Source organism: Talpa europaea, assembly GCF_964194135.1.
Source record: "Talpa europaea genome assembly, chromosome: 4".
Lineage (NCBI taxonomy): Eukaryota > Metazoa > Chordata > Mammalia > Eulipotyphla > Talpidae > Talpa > Talpa europaea.
The window spans coordinates 45,075,079-45,095,175 of record NC_140070.1 but is presented as its reverse complement, the minus strand read 5'-3'; the positions used below and the strand labels follow the sequence as shown (position 1 = coordinate 45,095,175).

The window sequence follows — 20,097 nt, the reverse complement described above, 5'->3', positions numbered from 1 at the left end:
CAATGACTGCATGTTTTTTGAGAGTGGGGAATATATTGCATGATCTAATTATAACCAGAATGGTTTGTGCTTCCCCAAAAATCTAAATACCATATTCTTCATCTTTTCTTTCTTTTAATTATATAAAAATGTTGTTTCTGATAAATGTTTTGATTAGCCCAGATTGCATCAGAAAAAATATATTTTTCAGGAAAACCATGAATTTGACACCTGCCTGACTTTTACATCTTTGTGCTTAATATATATGTAATAAATATTTATGTAGAGATGTATATATACATATATATATAAGATTTATAGTAAAAATGTTTTAAAAATTTTACACACTCATATGTAATTGGTGGGTTGTCAGTGTACCTTTGAAACTACTTGCCAGGTAAGATTCTTTAATAAAAGAAAATCTACTTGACTAGCACTCAGCAGATCTTAACAATGGTACAGTAATGTTATAAGCAGGGGAAGTAACCAATATTTTATCAGCTGCCAGAGCTGCTATTGTCAAAGGTCTGTCAGCTCCTCCATTATAAATTGCAACTGTCAGGCTTTATGACTCCATCATAGTTCAGTGTGGGCTACAACTTGGCACACAAAGCTTCATCTTGGGAGTATCTTTTGGAATGCTTAATGCCATAAACACATACCATTGTATAACTTCTTTGATTCTTTTAGTGAGGGAAATTTTGCAGCCAAAGAAGTAAGTAGCCTCTCTCATCACTACAAGTCAGGCAGTCCTGTTATTGTTATTCCATCATCAGTCTGTTGTTACTGATACTGCTTGTTTCCACAAATGCACATTTTCCAGTCTGTCATAAAAAAGAGTTATATTTCATTGTTGAGGTAATAAATTGCCTTTTTGATTATTAAATTGTCATTTGATTTGTTGCACTAAAGCAAAAGTATTCACGCTACTAAATATCTCTCCCAGTGGATTCTTCCCTGTTTAACTGCTCAGTTTGTTCTTTGTCAGATTGCCTGATTGTCCCATACTTTGTAATGGAATCAGGAGGTAAAAAGTGTAGAATGGACAATCCTGATAATTCTGCTTCCTATTTGAGCAAGTTCCTGACCCCTTTCTCCCCCTGCATATATTCAATTGAGACCACTAAACTTAGCTTGATAAAACCAAAGTCACCGAGGCTCACAACCATGATATGATAATCTGAGAAACTTCAAGTGGCTTTCCTAGTGGTCCTGAGTAATCAATACATTAAAAATAATTGCTGCTTATGTACTGGGATAAATATTATGTAAACAGATGCTTCAATTTCAAAATAATACAATAAAATTCATTTCAGAAAGTCATTTCCTTGGAAGCATGCCAGGTACAATGACCTTTTTTCTCAAAAAAAAAAAAAAAAAGTGTTCTGAGTACTTTTCTTGTGCCCAGTGCTCCACAAGGTCCTGTGGATCCTATGTGCAGACACAAAGTGTCTCTGCTTTCACAGTACTAACAGTACAACTGACTATATAAGAATGATGAGTGTCATGGTCAAGGATTCTTGATTTCATATGAGATACTTTGGGGGCCACTTTTAGGGTTATTCCCCCGGGAAAGAAAGGATACCTCCTTAATCCGAAGGAAAACATTTTCTTTCATATTTTAAAATATTTATTTATTTATGCATATAAGAACTGGGGTGTAAGCCAGAGGTTTGGGGGGGTGAGAGGATTCACCAGAGAGAGTGGTGAGTAGAACAGGCAGATCTACTGAAATACGCTGCTGAGGGGAGCAGCGGGCGAGGCAGGAGAGGTCTGCTGTGCCATGTGGGTTACTCCTTGGTTGACTGCAGATCCAACTCCTGCTGTGGTGGCTGGCGATAACTTGATAGCACTGTCTTTAACCCCTGTGCCACCAGGGAGGCCCCCAAAATGAACCTTTTACAAGGCCATTTAATGGGCTGTTTCTGCCCAGTGGGAACAATAACAGGACTGCCTGACTTGTAGTGATGAGAGAGGCTACTTACATAATGTGCCTTGAGAGATAAACAAAGGCTTCTTTGGCTGCAAAATTTCCATCATCAACCAGTGCTGTTTTTCTTTTCTTACATAACCTGAATGTTTTACTGGCAGAACCATGCCTCTGGAGGGAAATATAAAGTCCATCCTAACTGTGGATATTAGAAGACAGAAACCGCATTTTAGTAATGTTTATATACATGCAGTTCTTTACCTTGCACCACCTGTCCTCCCAGTCTGTGGCCCAGAAAGCCCTCTCCCCAGGCATCAGCAAGGATAGTGCTCCCTAAATGTATATTTAGGGAATGTTGCCAGCTGCAGGCTGTTGTTCTATGCCTGAATAGAGAAAGCAGTTTTCTTTAGGAGGTAACAAGTGCCAATGAATACAAAAATGTCATTGTTAACTATGTATATATCATTAAATAAAACTAAATTTAGCAGCCTTTACAAAAGGCTGGTGAAAATAATGATTATATTACTATAAAGATGAAGAAGAATGAGGAAGAAGGAGAAAGAGAGGAGGGGACAGAGGAGGAGCAAGAAGGAAAGAGAAGAGCTAACACAAAGCATTTATCCTGTGGCTGGTGTTTTGCAAAGTGTTTTACATGTATTAGCTCTTTCAGTCATCCTATCAAACATATGATTCAGGCAAATAATAAAACCATTTTACCAAAGCACAGGGAGGAGGTTAAACGACTTCCTCAAGATCAATAAGCAGCTGATAAGTGGCAGGTGAGTATTTGAACCCAGATGGGCATGCTTTCAGGGTCTATGTTCTTAACCCACTGCTAGACCTCAGGAAAAAAAGGCTGAATCAAAAGCTAGCAAACCAGCTATGTGAATAATGATCAGACCGGCCTTATATGAACAGTTTGATCTCTTTGGTGTTCTGTTCCTGCTGCTACAAAATGATAGATTTAGACAGGATAATGTGTAGGGTCCCTTGAAACTCTAACATTCTGTGGCTGAGATTCTGTGTAAAATTTAATTCTGTTACCTGTGAGTTAGAGGCAGGTGCCAGACCCTTCTCCCTTGCCAAGATTATTGCAGAAAATTAGCTAATTGCCATCTGACAGCACAGAGAATCTGGTGTCTTAGAAAAAAATTCAAGGAGTGCTTCTATTTAGCAGTCACATTTTCAGACATCATTGAACAAACAAGTCACATAACTATATAGACTATAGTCTATATAATTTATATAGACTAAGTCTGATTCAACATGTCCCATAATAGAGATCTAATGATCAAGTGATTTCTAGAAAATTATTACATGTATTTCATTTATAGATTCATTTGTCCATCCACTGAAAATGTAACATAACTCCTAGTTGAACAATTATATTCTCTGTGTCACAATTATATTCTCTGTGTCACAATTATATTCTCTGTCTCAAGGAACCATCATCGGAGAGGTTCTTTCTGGTACCTTGTTCTAAAGCAGATCCCAAGGCATTCTCTGTAGTGAGGAGAAATATTGGGGTGAGACTGGAGGCAAGGGGGTGAAATAACTCACCAGAGAAAGAGTGGAGAACCGATCTTTTGAAATACATTGAAAAGAAAAGCATCCGGCGAGATGGGAGAAGTCTGCACACGAAGGAGGATTTGAGGCGCTCTCTCATACTCTGTTTTCGCAAGCTTTCTAACTTGGGGCACCAGTTTGCACCAGTTTGTGCTGAGATGTCTGGTCTTGGGTGCTGGCCTATGACACAGAAACATGTCTTGGCCTCTACTTCTTCATTCCTGGAGCTGGGCTGGATTTTCCTGGTCATGGTCGCTGGTCTTTTTTTTTTTTTTTTTTAAGGACCGAGATACTTTTTTTTTTTTAAAGATTTATTTATTTTTATACAAGAGCTGGGGGTACCAGCCAGAGGCGCAGGAGGTGAGAGGATTCGCCAGAGACAGAGCGGGGAGCAGATCAGGCAGACGACAGAAATACACTGCTGAGGGGAGCAGTGGGCACGACAGGAGAGGTCTGCTGTGCCATGTGGGATTCTCTTCGGCCGGCCGGTATCGAACCAGCACTGTTGAGGCTGCGGACAGCTTCACAGCACTGTGCTCAACCCACTGCGCCACCAGGGAGGCCCACGGTGGTTGGACTTACGCTTGTTCCCAAGGCAAACTTATCAATTCCTTTATCCAAGATTCCCAGGTCTGCCTGCTAGGCCAGCAGTGGGTGCTTAGTGTTTAACCTTATTAAATTGAACCCAGACAATTTTTCTAAAATTATAATCTCCAAAATTATTTTCATTTTTATTAACTTTCATGTCACCTCTCTCCCCTTACTGATCTTCCACACTGATAAGAACTTTTGTAGCCCCAAGAACATCCAGGGAGTGGCACAATATGCATGTTTAATATATTTTCATTCAATTAAGGGAAAATGGTAAAAGGGGAAGTCATCAGTGAATGACATTCTACAAAGGGTGGAGGAATATTATAACATAGATAGATAGAACAAAGTCATTGTTTATATTTGTAAATTAGAGGGACAGATTTGAATAATAAGTGCAAAAGTTTGACGGCCTCACCTGGATAATGAAGAAAGGTATAAATATATTTACTATCTGTCTATCTTGAGAACTGATGTTAGACTGTATGCTGTGATGACCAGCCGATCTGTACTACAAAGTAGCTATAAAAATTAAATTAAAGCAATTAGCTGAGTGATTAAATAAATAGCCTGACTTTACTAACACTTCTAAGCATAATTTATCAACATTTTGCTTTGGATATCTGGTTAATTTCTGCTATATGAAATTTTACGTGGAGTTGAATATTTCTCAACTCTTTACAATAATATACTTATTAGAATATTTCATAGAGTATAGTAAACCAAATTTCACTTGTCTATATAAATAAGCCTCAAGAATAATTTCTTTATGAATTAATTATATAAAGTCCTATCTCTTGGCACTTATAAACTAATGGCATATTTGAAAAGATTGACATTAGAAAATGATTTTTAACCAATTTTTCATAATGTGCTTCCCAAGGAGTTAACTGAAAATTGGATTAATAGGCTGTGTTAGGTAAACTGATGATGACACCTAAAATAAGATTTTTGCAATAGTATGTTTAATTGGTAGACTCCAGCATGAAGTGTTTTATTCCATAGGAAATTAACCTTTGCCTTTTATGCTGTTTAACAATCACCACAGTGATTTGGGGTAAAAAAAAAATCATGTTTCATTTAAGCATGTAAAGCCATGGGTTTGTATATGTATATAATATATGCTTCAAAATGAATCTTTGTGAACACACACATTTACACACATGGTTACATTGTTTGGGGTTTCAATGGGATATGTAGAAACAGTCTGTGAATATTTGGTCCCATTTTTAAAATATTTCACCTGAGAGGAGATATCAAACATTGCACAAAAATGAACAACGATATAAAAAATATATATGAATAAAAATTTTAACATAGAAATAACTTACAAAAATGGATAAAATTATGTCTTTATGTAGCAGTAACTATTAAACTATGTTGATATTAATGATAATTAAGCTATTTTAAGATAAAATTGATCTCTTCATGAAAAAACCCATGCTAACATAAGTGTTGAATAGCACAACCCTTTATGAAATTTCTTTTTAACTGGAGGCAAACCTGGTGAAAATTTATAACTTCTGGGTTGCCTGATATTGATACTTTGATTGGGGGCATATGTCATATATTTTGTGGGATATTCATTAACAGTAAGATTTATTTTAATTTATGTTTTTCTTTAAAATATACATTGGTTAAAATCCTAAAAAAAAAAAAAGAAAAGAAAATGCTCTCTGATATTTCTCATTACTTGAGTTGTGCTTTTTGTGGGACAAATCTTAAGAATTCAATTTTTAGATTAAACATCTCAAAGTTTTCATTTCAGCTATTGCAAAATCCTGCCATTTGAAGATTCCTGATTAGACTACATAAACCTTCTGGTTAACACTTTAAGATTTCTTTTTCTAATGTGTTTTTATTTTGTAATTATAATTTTTTTTGTTAAATGTGCCAATGTTCATTGCGTATAATATTTGCCAGTAACACACATACAATTTTAGGAAAGATATTATGTTTATATTTGGAGAATCACTATGTTCATTAATAAAACCAGATTGTCTTACTATACCATATGAATAATGAATTATTACCATTGTGTCTTTCCTCATTAACCATTTAGGTCCTCCAGGTCTCAAAGGTGATCGAGGAGTATCTGGTTTTCGCGGATCTCCAGGAGCTCCAGGACTAATAGGGAGGCCGGGAAGACAAGGTATTATTAGAATAATGTATATTTTGTATATAAAATATGTAAAACAAACACCAGATCATATATTTTTTTCAAATTCTTCATAACAAAACAGTGATCATCATAGTATGAATATAGTACTCACATGCTGTTATTTTATGGTCTGACTATTTTGAAATTGATTTCTGCCCATCTGAGGAAAGTTTCTTTGTCTCCAAGGAAAGTAGTTTCAAAAGACACACACACACACACAAAGAGGATTTGTAAACTACACAAAACCATAAATCACCATGAAGCATGGTATCTAACTTAGAACAAAGAGAATGAAAAGACTGACATAGAAAAACAAGCAAGCAAAGTGGTTTGAACTTGAATTTCATGGTGCACATAGTTTTTCTATGATATTATTTTCTTTGCCCTCTCTGGGAATACAAAGACAGCGCAGTGCCTATTTGATTCTAGACTTGAATGTTCAAGTTTCTACTTGGTTTCTCTGTGCCCAGTTTTCTTATCTGCAAAACAGGATCAATAAGTGGATGCACATTTTAGAATTTCTGCAAAATTTAAATGAGTAAGCTGTTGTCCTAAAATGCTTCATACAATTCCTGTGACACAGCAAGCAGCACTTACTAACTGCAGCCTATACAAGATCTAGTTTTTCTTTCTATACCCAAACTCCTAAATTTCAACAAATGCCCACCTTTCAGAACTCTTGGGAGATTATCCATTGATTCATTTAAGTAGTCAACACAGTTTTATGAGGGTTCGCTGTGTGTTGAGACAAACTATAGTACAGCCACTGCCCTCAGGAACAGGGGGCAAAAAACTGCAGAGGCAATTAGCTCTAATGCAATGTGGTAAGCAGTAAACACTTATGAAGTGGGACAAAATGCTCTAAGAATGGAGAGTGATTAATTCTATACAGCAAGTCAATGTGTTGCAGAGTAAGTGGTGTTAAGGGCTGGTCTAAAAAACATAAAATGTCTTTAGGTCTGAGGTTCTGAAACTTCAGCAGATGCAAGAATTACCTGTGCAGCCCTCTTAAAACAGCTTACTGTGCTCCACCCCTTGAGTTTTTGATCGAATATGTCTGGGGTTGTTTTCTCTCAAAAATTTTCATTCCTCCAAAGTCCCTGGGTGATTGATGATGATGTTCAAGGAACTACTGAGAACGATGTCTTCAGGTAAAGAAAAGGAGTGGGAAAAGAGAAACTTTGCAAGCATTAAAGCAAAGGCAGATCTAATAAATCCCTTGACAAAAATATACTTAGGATATCACTTCCTTGTTTTTAGACTCAATTTGGTTGAAATATGAGTAGTGGTGTCTGGGCCTACCTTAGTTAGACTGCAGATTAAAACAGCGAATAATATATCTCCCTTCTCTGAGAAGATAATATAGTTAGAAATAAAATTCAATAATTTCATAATCTAACTAAACCACATAGTCTGGCTTAGCTTAATGATAACAAAACAATGACAAATTTCAAAGCAAAAAGTTCGAGAAAGAACACTCCTATTTATTTACTCCTGTTTTCTTTCTTGCTCTTCTTTTCATCCCTACCCTGCCCACTTCATTTATGGGTATTAAATATTTACTATGTATACAAGATACAATGCTATGTATAGGAAAATGAGAGGTGAATATGACATAGTCCTTAAATAACACATGTAAATATGAGAAGAGAAAGGAAAGTATTTATGCTTTCTAGATATATAGTGTATCAATACAGTAGAACATTTCTAATCTGATATATTTACTTCAAAAAGCCATAGGGATTTAGTTGAAGTATAACATTACATATCTTCAAAATCCCCAAAGAATTCTGGCTATAATCGTGTTAAAAGAACTAGATTTTTCAGCATGTAAATCATATGCTTCTCTGCAGTCAGATCCTCTCAGTTCACTCAGCCTGACTCCAAGGGTAACTTTATTCATTCATTCATTCACTCATTCATTCAGCAAACATCCCATGAATGCTTTCCTATATCATTCATTGATATATTTATAACTGAATTGTGTAACTTAGAAGTTCAGTGGTGAGGCCAGAGATAAAGTTGTAGCTATCATAACATTCAACTGATGTTCACTGAAAAAAATAATTTTAATAATATTTCATGTGTAGACAACGAAAAGAACATACAGAGAGAAGGGACCAAAGTTAATTCTTAAATCGTTCCAGAAGTATAGACTTAGTAATAAGAGCAAAGCCAGAAATTAAACAGAATGGATGAAGTGAGGAAGAAAACCCAAAGACAGCGGGAATTTCAACAGGTGTTCAAGTAAAATGAAGTCTACATAAAGCTCTTTGAATCTGTTGCTATGAGAATGTTTACTTTATTGAGAGCCTTTTCTGTATGGTGAGAAGGGTTGAGACCAAATTGAGAAATGCTTTGAGGTGGACAGGTGATAAGAATTATATTACAAATAGGGGAGAACTGACTCCTGAGCAGTCTGGTTCCACAGAAAAGAAAGGTTAGGTTTTTTGCTTACAGTGTATTTCATTAGATTCAAATCTCTTTGCAAGAGATTTGAATATCTAAATGCTGATGGCAGTGTAAACAGAGTGACTAAAGATGCAGAGAAGAATGGCAAAAAGATAGTGGAAAGTTAATGAGAAGATTGAAGGTGGAGAACTTGGATCAAAGGAAGAAGCATTAGACTCAGGAAGGAGGCTGGTCACATCTGAAGATAAAGACTTGAAAAGGCAGAGGGGCTTCAGTGCAGAATTATTTGGTTGGATAAATTGTGGCTTCTTTGCATAGTGTCTAATTTACTGTCTAAGTCATAGAAGGGGCACTATACTTCCTCTTATGTTCTTTATTTTTGATTGAAGAGTGATATACATGACAAGAGATGGTGAAATCCAGGTTTTGACTAAGCTTTTGGTCATTTTAAGACATAGTCATTATTCTAATGGAGGGGTATATTTGTGTTCTCTGGAAAGGATGTTTTTGATGTGTTCAAGTGTGAAAAGAGATTTCCAAGTGTCATCAGTAAGGGCATCTCTGAGTTATATTAAAATAACTTGATACATTTTTGCTTGCTTATTTATAACAAGAAGTTTCATTTTACAACACCATAAAGGAAAAAAAAAAGAGTGATAATAAGATCAAAAAGTAAAATAAAAACATACAGCTAATTTTTATTTATCATAGAACCATAGAGCTATGGGTCCTTCATTTAGTGCTCTGATTTGGGCATTTCTCTTCATAAAATATCCAAGACAAATTCCTTCACGAAAAGACATATACAAATAACACATGGTCTCTTCCCTTTTTTCTAATTATGAAATTAATAATGAAATAATAGCATTAAGACATTCTGTAAGACATTCTTAATGCTATAAGAATTATGCTATAAGACATTCTTAATACTTTAAGAATGTCCTAATTAAGACATTCTGTAAGACATTCTTAATGCTATAAGAATTATGCTATAAGACATTATTAATACTTTAAGATTGTCCTAATGCTGTTATTTCATCATTAATTTCATAATTTGAAAAAAGGGAAGAGACCATTTGTTATTTGTATATGACTTTTCATGAAGGAATTTGTCTTGGATATTTTAAGAAGAGAAATGCCCAAATCAGAGCATTAAAAGATGGAAATAACCCAAATGCCCCCAAATAGATGACTGGATCAACAAGATGTGGTACATATACACGATGGAATATTAGTCAGCAATCAAAAAAAGATAAACTCATGCAATTTGCAGCAATATGGATGGAACTGGAAGGGCTCATGCTCAGCTAAATAAGCCAGAAAGAAAAAGAAAAATACTGGATGGTCTCACTCATAACAGGAATTTAGAAAACCTAAATAAGGGACCAGGAAAAAGACTAATTATAAAAAAAGTAAAAATCAAAATCAATTAAGTAACTGTAAACCAGTGACACACTATGGAGTGGAGGGGTGGAGGGATTAGAGTCAAAATAAGGGGGAGTGGGAATTGTATGGGTAATATAACCAAGATGAAAATGTACACATTGTGCAAAAATGAAAAATGATGTAAAAATATATAAAATAAAATTAAATTTAAAAATAATAAAAAATAATATTAAGCTTGAATATTATATTATCCTCACTGAAAAGAATTAGAACTGATTAATTATATCACTTAATTCCTTCCTTTCCCTCATTTTAAAATATATCTTAGACTTTTCTTCTTGAGAAATCTAAATCTTTGGTACTATATCACATAAGAAGATACCATAAAGAATAAGAAAGATTTGGGGTACTTTGAAATAAATTACTTTTTTGCCAAATATTATTACCTAAAATGACAGAAACATAATCAAAAAGTAAATTTAATGATGTACAATTAATCATATATGCAGAACAATTAGAGGCATTCTCTTTATGATATGCTGATAGAAATGGTTGGCATTTAATGAAATCTTCAAAATAAAATTTTAATTGGAAATAATTTATGCTTTTCAAGTGCTAAACCTCAGTTCTCTTGTAAGTCACCAACCTGTTATTTATATATATATATATATTTAACTTGATAAATTGGCGATAAAATATCTTCCATAAGAGATGAGTAAAGACAAATGTTCAAAACACAAAAAAGAGATGTAGTTTGCAAAGTAAACTACAGAAACAAATGAAAAGATAAAACCCAAAGTAAAGGTTAAAAATTTTTAATGAAATTGAATGTAATTGTGCCATAAAATGTCAATTAAAATGAAACAATCTTCTCTTGAGAGTAAAATCACATAACTGGTTCTAACTAATCTTTGGAAGATATAAAATAAATAATAAAAGTAAGAATTACCATCTCTTGTTTATGGGCAATGTACTTTATGAACACTTTGCTAATTTTTTTTAAGATTTATTTATATATGCGTACAAGAACTGGGGTACAGGCCAGAGATCCAGGCGATGAGAGGATTCACCAGATACAGAGCGGGGAACAGAACAGGCAGATTGACTGAAATACACTGCTGAGGGGAGCAGCGGGCAAGTCAGGAAAGGTCTGCTGCGCCATGTGGGTAGCTCCCTGGGCGGCCAGGGATTGAACTCATGCTGCAGAGGCTGTGGATTGCTTCATAGTGAAGTGCTTAACCCCTTGCACCACCAGGAAAATTCTATAATGGAAGGTATTATTTTTTTGTTTGAGACCAGAATAAACTTTATTTTTTTTTTAATTTTATAGAGGCATGTTTATTTATTTTATTTATTTGTTTGTTTGTTTTGTTTATACATGCACTGGGTACAGTCAGAAGCGCGGGAGGGTGAGAGAATTCACCAGAGCCAGAGCGGGGGGCAGAGCAGGCAGAAGGACCGAAGTACACTGCTGAGGGGAGCAGCGGGCCGCAGGAGAGGTCTGCACGCCATGTGGGACCCTCCTCTGGTGGCTGGGGAGCAGCCGGGGATCGAACCGGCGCCGAGGCCGCAGAGGCTGCGGGCAGGTTCGCAACCCAGCGCTCAACCGCTGCGCCACCGGGGAGGCCCAGAGACCAGAATAAACTTTAGCTCACAAAAGATTTAAAGGCTTGCAACAGGCATATGAAAAAATGTTCAACATCCCTTATAATCAGGGAAATGCAAATTAAAACCACTTTGAGATACCACTTTACACCAGTAAGAATGGCACATATTAAAAAAACAAGCAACAACAAATGTTGGTGAGGATGTGGTGAAAAAGGAACCTTCCTTCATTGCTGGTGGGAGTGCAAATGGGTCCAACACTATGGAGAGCTGCCTGGAGGTACCTCAGTCTACTAAAAATGGAGCAATTCTACTACTAGGGATCCACCCAAAGGACACAAAAACATTGATTCAAAAGAACACCTATACACCTGTATTTATTGCAGCACTATTTATAATAGATAAAACCTGGAAACAACCCAAATACCCAAAAATAGATGACTGGATAAGGAAGATGTGGCATACACACACAATGGAATATTATTCAACAATCAAAAAAGATAAACTCATGCCATTCACAGCAACGTGGATGAAGCTAGAAGGAATTATGCTCAGAGAAATAAGCCAGAAGGAAAAAGAAAAATATCAGATGTTTCATTTATAGCAGGAATATAGGGGAACCAAATAAGACATCAGTGTAAAAAAATAATAACAGTACAAAACACAACAAGCAAAACCAGACAATTATAAATCAGAGACATCCTGCAAGGGAGGAGGAGGGGAGGGATTAGAGGGAGGGGAGGGGCACAGAGGCTGAGGTGATGGTAGGTGGATGCCTTGGTGAAGGAAACTCTATGGGGATTACACTGGAGGGGGGGAAGCAAATATTGTTTAAAAATGAAAAACGATGTAAAAATTTAAAAATAAAATAAAATAAAGCTAAGATAAAAAGATTTAAAGGTTTGTTCTGAAGCATGTATCTAGTAGGTAGCAGAATAAAATAATTTAATATAGAGATTTAAAAATTATTGCAGTATTTCAAAAGTGCATGATTTTTAAACTATATCTTCTAGTCACTGCATGGAAAGATAGAGCTTCTTGATGCGGAGAGTCAAGACAATAACAAAGATATTGACTTAGCAACAATAGCACTATGATCACTGCTGCATTTATGCCAAGATGATTACTTGTACAATAGATGTCCCAAGATGGTTAGTTGAATCCACAGAACAAAACATCCTTCACACTTCTGGCTTACACCCCAATTTTTCTACTAAATAAATAAATTAATATTAAAAAAGAAACCAAAAAACAGCCCCATTCTCATGAGGTGAAATCATCACCATTAAATCCCTCATGGGTTTTAAGGAAGCTCTTTTTGATATACCTTTGATAATAGAATTGTGGGTGAAATAAGCAACCCAATGCAAAGACCAATATCCCTGAAATGCTTTTGTATCTACTTGATGTCTTGGCCCACATATAAAATTACAATATTTGCACCACACTCTTATGTAAATAGATGAGGTTCTCAAAGTAACAACTATCCTAAAGGCTTGCACACCCCTCAGACCTTCCTAGCTTCCCCCAGGAGTGAGGTAATCAGGATCTCAGTACTCCTGAGAGTCATTCATAGCCAGGACTTTAGCACGTTCTTCTCTAAAGAAATGGAAAACACCATAGATAAATGGCAGTGAGAATAGAAAAACAAGGTTTAGGATAAGCTGGAAGAAATCTTCCAGAAAGCTTTCTGGGGAAGGTAAGAAGACATAGTCAAAAAAAGAGAAAAAAAAAAAAAAAAGGAAAAATAAGCACAAAAATTATCTGCTTGCACCTTGGCTTTGTTCCCTTTAGAAAAATGAAATATTTAATGCCCTTGTAAATAATTTGAGACATAATATGTAAAAGAACTACCCAGAAAACTGCCAGGTTCATATATAATAAGGCTTCTAAAATGATTGCTGTTATAATTAGCATCCATGTTATTATTATATTTGTGTATCTATAGGTTTGTTATAAGTTGATATACTTCTATGTTACGTTGTGATGCTCTTTCTCCAATTTTAAGCAAACCTTGTGAGTTGCCCTAATTAACAAATATATATATTTTTTACTTTTCTTTCAAGGAAATCCTGGACAAAAAGGGCAGAAAGGGGAAAAAGGGGGTGGAAGCGTAACAGGTAAGTACAGTTCCTTTTTATATTTTTAAATTAATTTAACTTGTGATGGTAGTCATCTGAGCTTGTGACAAACGTTGAGATTCCGTGAAAGTCAGCCATAGTTTTCTACAAATAAAATATGCTAACTGAAATAAAACACATAAATTGAATTATACAAATTTTTAACTCTCATTATACATTTGTATTTTGTGTTTGATGAAAATTATTTTTAAACACTCCATGTAGAAAATTGTTCAATTTTCAAGTCAATTTCTTCTGATGAAGGAAAATCAAGTTTATGAATACAAACAATTACAGACTCTTTACCTACTAACCGGATAACTGACGTCCTATATATAGGAATATAGACAATATAAGAACCTGACAGACCAACTCTCTGGTGGGCATTTTTTTTTTTTTTGCCTTTTGTTTTACTAAAAACTTGAAAAGTGGTGTTCTGTATCCTAGATCTTCAAAATCACAGTAGAATAAATTTCATAACAGATCTCTCTGTGGATGGAATGCTGACCTCACATTGCAGTGTAGAGGATCTATAAGTTAGAACTTAAATTCTAGACATTAGATAAGAAGTTCTTCAATAGGCCATACCAAATCCAGTTCTTGTGTATTCAGGCCAATTCTATATAGATACAATGAAAGGGTAGTAATAAACAATGAGAATTTTTCATTTGACTCTTCAGAATCCAAGTCTTCCTCCCATGTAATACTGCTAAGAGCTATGGGAAGAACTGATATAGTCATATAATATTTACCTATCTGGAGTCTATTTTTGACAGACAATGGCAAATTATTTAATGTACCAAAAATTAGCAGTTTTCAGTTGTAATTATTATTTAAAATATAGTACCAATTCCTCTGTCTTAGCAAAAATAATTATGTGTGGATGCAATATATGGTCATAATTTGTGAATGCCAGACAATGGCGTATGGTATAACCACATGATGCTTTCCAAATTGTTACATTGTTGACTTATGTTTGCCTCCTGAGCATTGTATCTCCTCAAGGCACTTTAATATTCTTCACTGATTATTAGTGTTACTATTATATAAAATTGGTAGAACCATTAGTTTATCTTTCCTCCTTTGTACCCTTTTGTTCTTTAATGTGATCATTTTATCTGCTGTATACTTTTTATTCTACTTACCCTCCCTTCTCTTTGTTACTCCATTTATTTTCAGTTGAGCTGCCTGTCTTCATGTTTACTTTTGTCTTTATCTGTTTCTTTATCTCCTCTACTTGAGACCTTCTTTGAGCTTCTTAACCTTGACTGCTCAAACTTGGTAGAGAAGAGACCTCTTTATTTTGTAATCTGTTTAAATGCTTTGAACATTTTTTTCAGATGTGTTCATAAATGTTTTCAGTTACACATATTTTCATGGCTGTTTTGAAGTTTATGTACATTGCTTCTGTGAAAAAGTCATGGGAAATATTTCTGTGTATAAGTGTCTGTATTCTACAGATCCCTCCCTGCATCCCCAACCCATGAGGAATATAGATCTCTGTGTTTCAAAAAGAGAGAATACATATATACATGTATACATATATATGTATATATACATACACACACACACTATGTTCTTCTTTTTCCTTATTTAATATTCTGGTCATCTGCCCATGTCAGCACATATGAGTCTACCTCCTCTCTTTCAATGACTATACTGAGTGATTATTCCATTAGTACAACATTCCATCATACAGCTATACCATAATACAGTCATTCAGTCCCCTAGTCATGACCACTTGAAGATTTTTGTTTATGTTGATTTGACTTTAGTAAACAATACCACATTCAGTATTCTCATATATGATCTTGAGAAAATTCTTTTAATAGAGAATTTGCTAGAAGTAGAATCAGTGGTTGAAAGGCTACATGCATGTTAAAACCTGATGGAGTCTTTCTTGCAAATAGCACAAGAAAGGTTGCACCAATTCACTCTACCTGAACGTGCCTGATTCCCCATACCCTCAATTAATTCTGTTTTATGAACATTTATATTGAACTATTTTAATATACATTTTTTTATATTTTTCAGGCATGATTTAACTGTAATTAAAATAATCATCGATTTCCTTTTATATGTGTATCAAGACCAGTACAACCCCCTGATCATATTAGGGCAGGACCCTTCTAAGATCAGGTGGTTGGGCAGGATACCTTCTGCTGCCATCTCATTAAAAGGCCCTTCACCTCTGGACAAGTCACCAGCACAACTGACTCCAAGATCCTTTTGTGACTCCTCCAAACAACGTTGGCTCTCGTGTGGTACCCAGCTTCCGCATGGCATTTTTCCTGGTCCTTGGTGGTGTTTGAGCTTCTGCCCCCAAGCTCAGACCTCTCCCCAGTACAGCACACCACTATCAGCACCATCTCTTATCTCCAGCTGAGACACCTCCCATGTACTGACTGTCAGGCTCCACAAACCAGTACTCAGTCTGTTGCCATCACTCATCTAATGTCTTGCTGAACCCAGTTTAACACATACATTTCTAGGAGAAATCTCATGATATTGATTATATGTGGAGGCTTCACACTAAAAAACATTATTATCAATCAGAGTTAGGCATGGCAAAAGAAAATACATTCATTCACTTATTCATTCACTCAGCCTGTGTTCATTGTGTTGTATCTCCTGGAGCTGAATATTAACAGTTAAATAAGATTGTTGCTGTCTTTGACCTTATCGAGCTAATTGTTCATGTAAAACATAGATATGCAGACAGGAAATTTTATAAACAGCAGAGCTGTATTGTGGGAAGAATAGGCTTCTACAGGTGTTCAGCAGAGGTCAAGATTTAAAATACTTAAGAAAATTAAAAATGGAAATGGATTTTTATTTTCTTAATTTACCTTTCCTTTTAATTCTCTAAACAATAGCACTGTTTTTCATGTTTTATGGTGAAATAAAAGAGAGATTAGGCAGTTCATTCCACACATTAAACCAAAAACAAAACATGTTTTCTATAATTACCTGGCCCTTTCAAGCAAATATTTTGATCATGAAAAGAAAAAAATGCTGTTTTTTTAAATTTAAAAAGTTCTTTATATTTTATGCTATAAATATGCAGTATAGGTCCCACACATATGGTGTAGCGTATATAGAATATATAAAATACTAATGCACTATATATACATATATTTCATTATAACTGGAAGTCTTTTGTGTATATAAAGGGATGAAAATCAGAAAGAAGAAAATGTAGACAAATATGAATAGGAAAAATGTGGGATTCCATGTTATTTTTGAGAATCTTGCTGTAAATGAGCAGACCACATTTTAATAGATGTCCTTTCCTACAAGATTTAACACATAGTTTGCTGATTCATATCATTCAGATACTAGTAGAATTCTAAGTAGTGTGCTTATGTGTGTCTGTCTTGCCAAACCTCTGTCTCTTCCCTTGTAAAATGGACATCTTAACACCTACCTCACAGGGTTGTTGTGAGGACCAAATAAGATATTGTGTGTTTGAAGGTGCATTGCAAAATCATAAAATGCTTTAAAGACATAAAATGTGGTACACAGTAGATTCTCTCAGCTGGAACTGCTTTCCTCACTGATAAAATGCAGACATTTAAAATCTGTAATCAGAATAGGAATGAGAGCAAAATGAAAATGCAAGAAGCCAAATAAATGTCATGGACAAAATGAGAGATACTAGCTAGAAAATAAGATTTTACATTAGACAGAACAACGCAAGTGTGACCAGATCACAAATCAATGAATTTGTCTGAACTGAACAGAAGAACATAAGTTATAAATAAAAGGACCAACTAAACAAAGTGCACAGGAGAGGCCAGAAACTGTCAACAGAGGTCAGAACAAAATGTCATGCTAATAAAATAGGAGTCCAGGCCCTGAAGGACAAAGCATGAACCCAAGATGCTGATGATGGGAAAGCTTCATGAAAGGTTGAAACAAATTAGAGTTGTCTGTAGTGCTCTGAACCTGTGCCTGCGTGACAACAGAGTCTCCAGGATGAAAAGGAGAGGGAAAGGGACCAACCAGTTAGTCTATATAGTCCTCAGTATCAGCAGATACTGTAAGCATCTAGAGATTACTTGGATCTGTCTCCATTGTTTAATTGGATGTAACTTCCTATTGCACTCTGCACTGAGGCTTAGCTAGAGTCTGAAACCCTCACTCTTGCCAACAGGCCTTGGTCCACATTGGCCACAGAATGACCTTGAGCCCAAAGCTACTGGAGGACAATCCCAGGGGATTGAGTTCACAAGTTATCTGATACCCCAGACTATAGATTGATTTCTAAAGTTTGTAAAATACTAACCCAGACTTTCCAAATTAGGTGAAAAGGACTTCTTTCTTTAGACAAAAGTAGATGCTGAATGTGCAGTTCAAATGCACAAATTGTTCCAACTTAATAATGTATAATGAAGACAAAACAAGTATGCACCAAGCTCTAATTCTAGTCATAAAGGTTGGTCTTCTGTCCTGTCACCTTAACTAGGAAGGGTAAGTGTTTCAATCAAGCGAAATAAATCCTACCATACAATTAAACACTGTATGAGGCTCTGTCCTAAACGTACCAATTAGTAGAGAGAGGTTCATCAATATTTTTTTGCTGTACTGTGTTTATGCCTAATGAGACTATAACTACGATGTGAACTTTAAAGTAACTTATTTTGAAACACAGAGTGGTAACAAACATCAGCTTCTCATTTGACTGAGAACTCAGCTCAATCTTAAATGAATTCTGCTCTTTCTCAAAGCATTCAATTGACCAAAGCAAAACCTTCTTCAGTAACTAAATAATCATAACAACAGATATTTAGAGAATATTTGCTGTGTACCAGGGGCCTTTGTTACATTATCTAATCTAATTGTCAGAAGAGCCTCTGAGGTAAGTACTATTATTTTTCCTAATTTATATATTAGAAACTGAAGCTCACTACTAATAAGTAGAATAGCAGACACTGAAAACTGATGTATCACTCTCCAAACTTCCAATTTGTAACTGTAACTTCATTAATACTCCCACGTTTTAATGTATTTTTATGTAGAAATACCTCAAATATGTAGTGTGGAGGTTGTATGTTTGTGCAGGGAAGAGAGGGAGGAGGGGAGGAAGAAGGAAGAAGAGAAAGAGATTTGCTTGAGAAATTTGTTTTTCTAGAATGGGCCTAATATTTGAAAGCCCTAAAAAAGTAAAAAGGCTTGTAGATGATGCGCTTTAGGCTAACTTCCAAAAAAGCATTCTTTTTTTTTTTTTTTAAAGATTTATTTATTTATTATTTATACAAGCACTGGGTACAGTCAGAAGTGCGGGAGGGTGAGAAAATTCACCAGAGCCAGAGCGGGGAGCAGAGCAGGCAGAGGGACCGAAGTTCTGTGCGCCATGCGGGACCATCCTCGGGTGGCCGGGGAGTAGCCCGGGGATCGAACCGGGGCTGCGGAGGCTGCGGGCAGCTTCGCAACCCAGCGCTCAACCGCTGTGCCACCGGGGAGGCCCCCCAAAAAAGCATTCTTAATCTTTGTTTGTTTCCACCTTTATTCTCTCCATTCTCCCCACCAAGTATATTATTCAGAATATAGTATCCCTGGAATACTCATAGAACTTCTGTTGTTATTAATCAAAGCTGCTATGTGCACCAGGAAGAAGGGTTACCTATTAATATTCTATCTTTATTTCAGTAACTGGCTCAATTTTTAACTTTCTTCAATATAATTTGGCTGCTTTGACATCTCCATTCCTTCATTGTGTCTCTAACTCCTCACTGGATACTTTTCTCAGTAGCACGGGTTATGATTTACCAGAGCAGATTACACTTGAGCAGGGACTCCAGGTAACTCAAATAAATGTTGCTCATTCTTGACAATTAAGTGGTATTTACAGCTTTATGTGATTCCATAAATTGTGCCTAAAAACACATAGTGTGCCATTAACACAATAGATGTGTTCCTTAATAGTGCATTCAACTACTATGTCTTATAAAGTGAAATAGAGATTTAAATCAGTAAAGGACCTAGCATTTGTCCTATCCCAGCTGAATCCCATAGCTGAGCTGTCACAAGAGTCATTTAAAAGGAAAACAATCAAGCTATACTACTTCAGCTAGGTTTTTTGCACCAGCAAAACTTGAAATACAGATGGAATAGAGAGATTGGGCATTTCTCATTCCTCCATAGTCTCAGAGGACCAAATGGCTATCCTAACTTCTTCAAAGAATGGGGTCTTGGTTCTTCTGCAATTTCATCTTACATTTATATAAGACTATTTATTTTGTTCCAGTGAAAGCACCTTCCAAATACAGTTTTACAGCCTACTGTTTGCTTCTGCTCAACCTGGCTTTCCTGGAAAACTGTTGCCCTACAAAGTGAATCTCAAG

General features: G+C 35.6%; 1 protein-coding gene across 1 annotated transcript in view; it reads left to right on the top strand.

Annotated features, from left to right (window-relative positions):
* MSR1 (macrophage scavenger receptor 1) overlaps positions 1-20,097 on the top strand; it is a gene marked incomplete at both ends in the record, with an annotated part of 66,811 nt that overhangs the window by 22,056 nt on the left and 24,658 nt on the right. The window contains 2 exons of the mRNA XM_084231389.1: positions 6,129-6,218; positions 13,697-13,750. Coding sequence (XP_084087515.1) covers positions 6,129-6,218; positions 13,697-13,750 — 144 coding nt within the window. The remainder of the gene's footprint in view (positions 1-6,128; positions 6,219-13,696; positions 13,751-20,097) is intronic.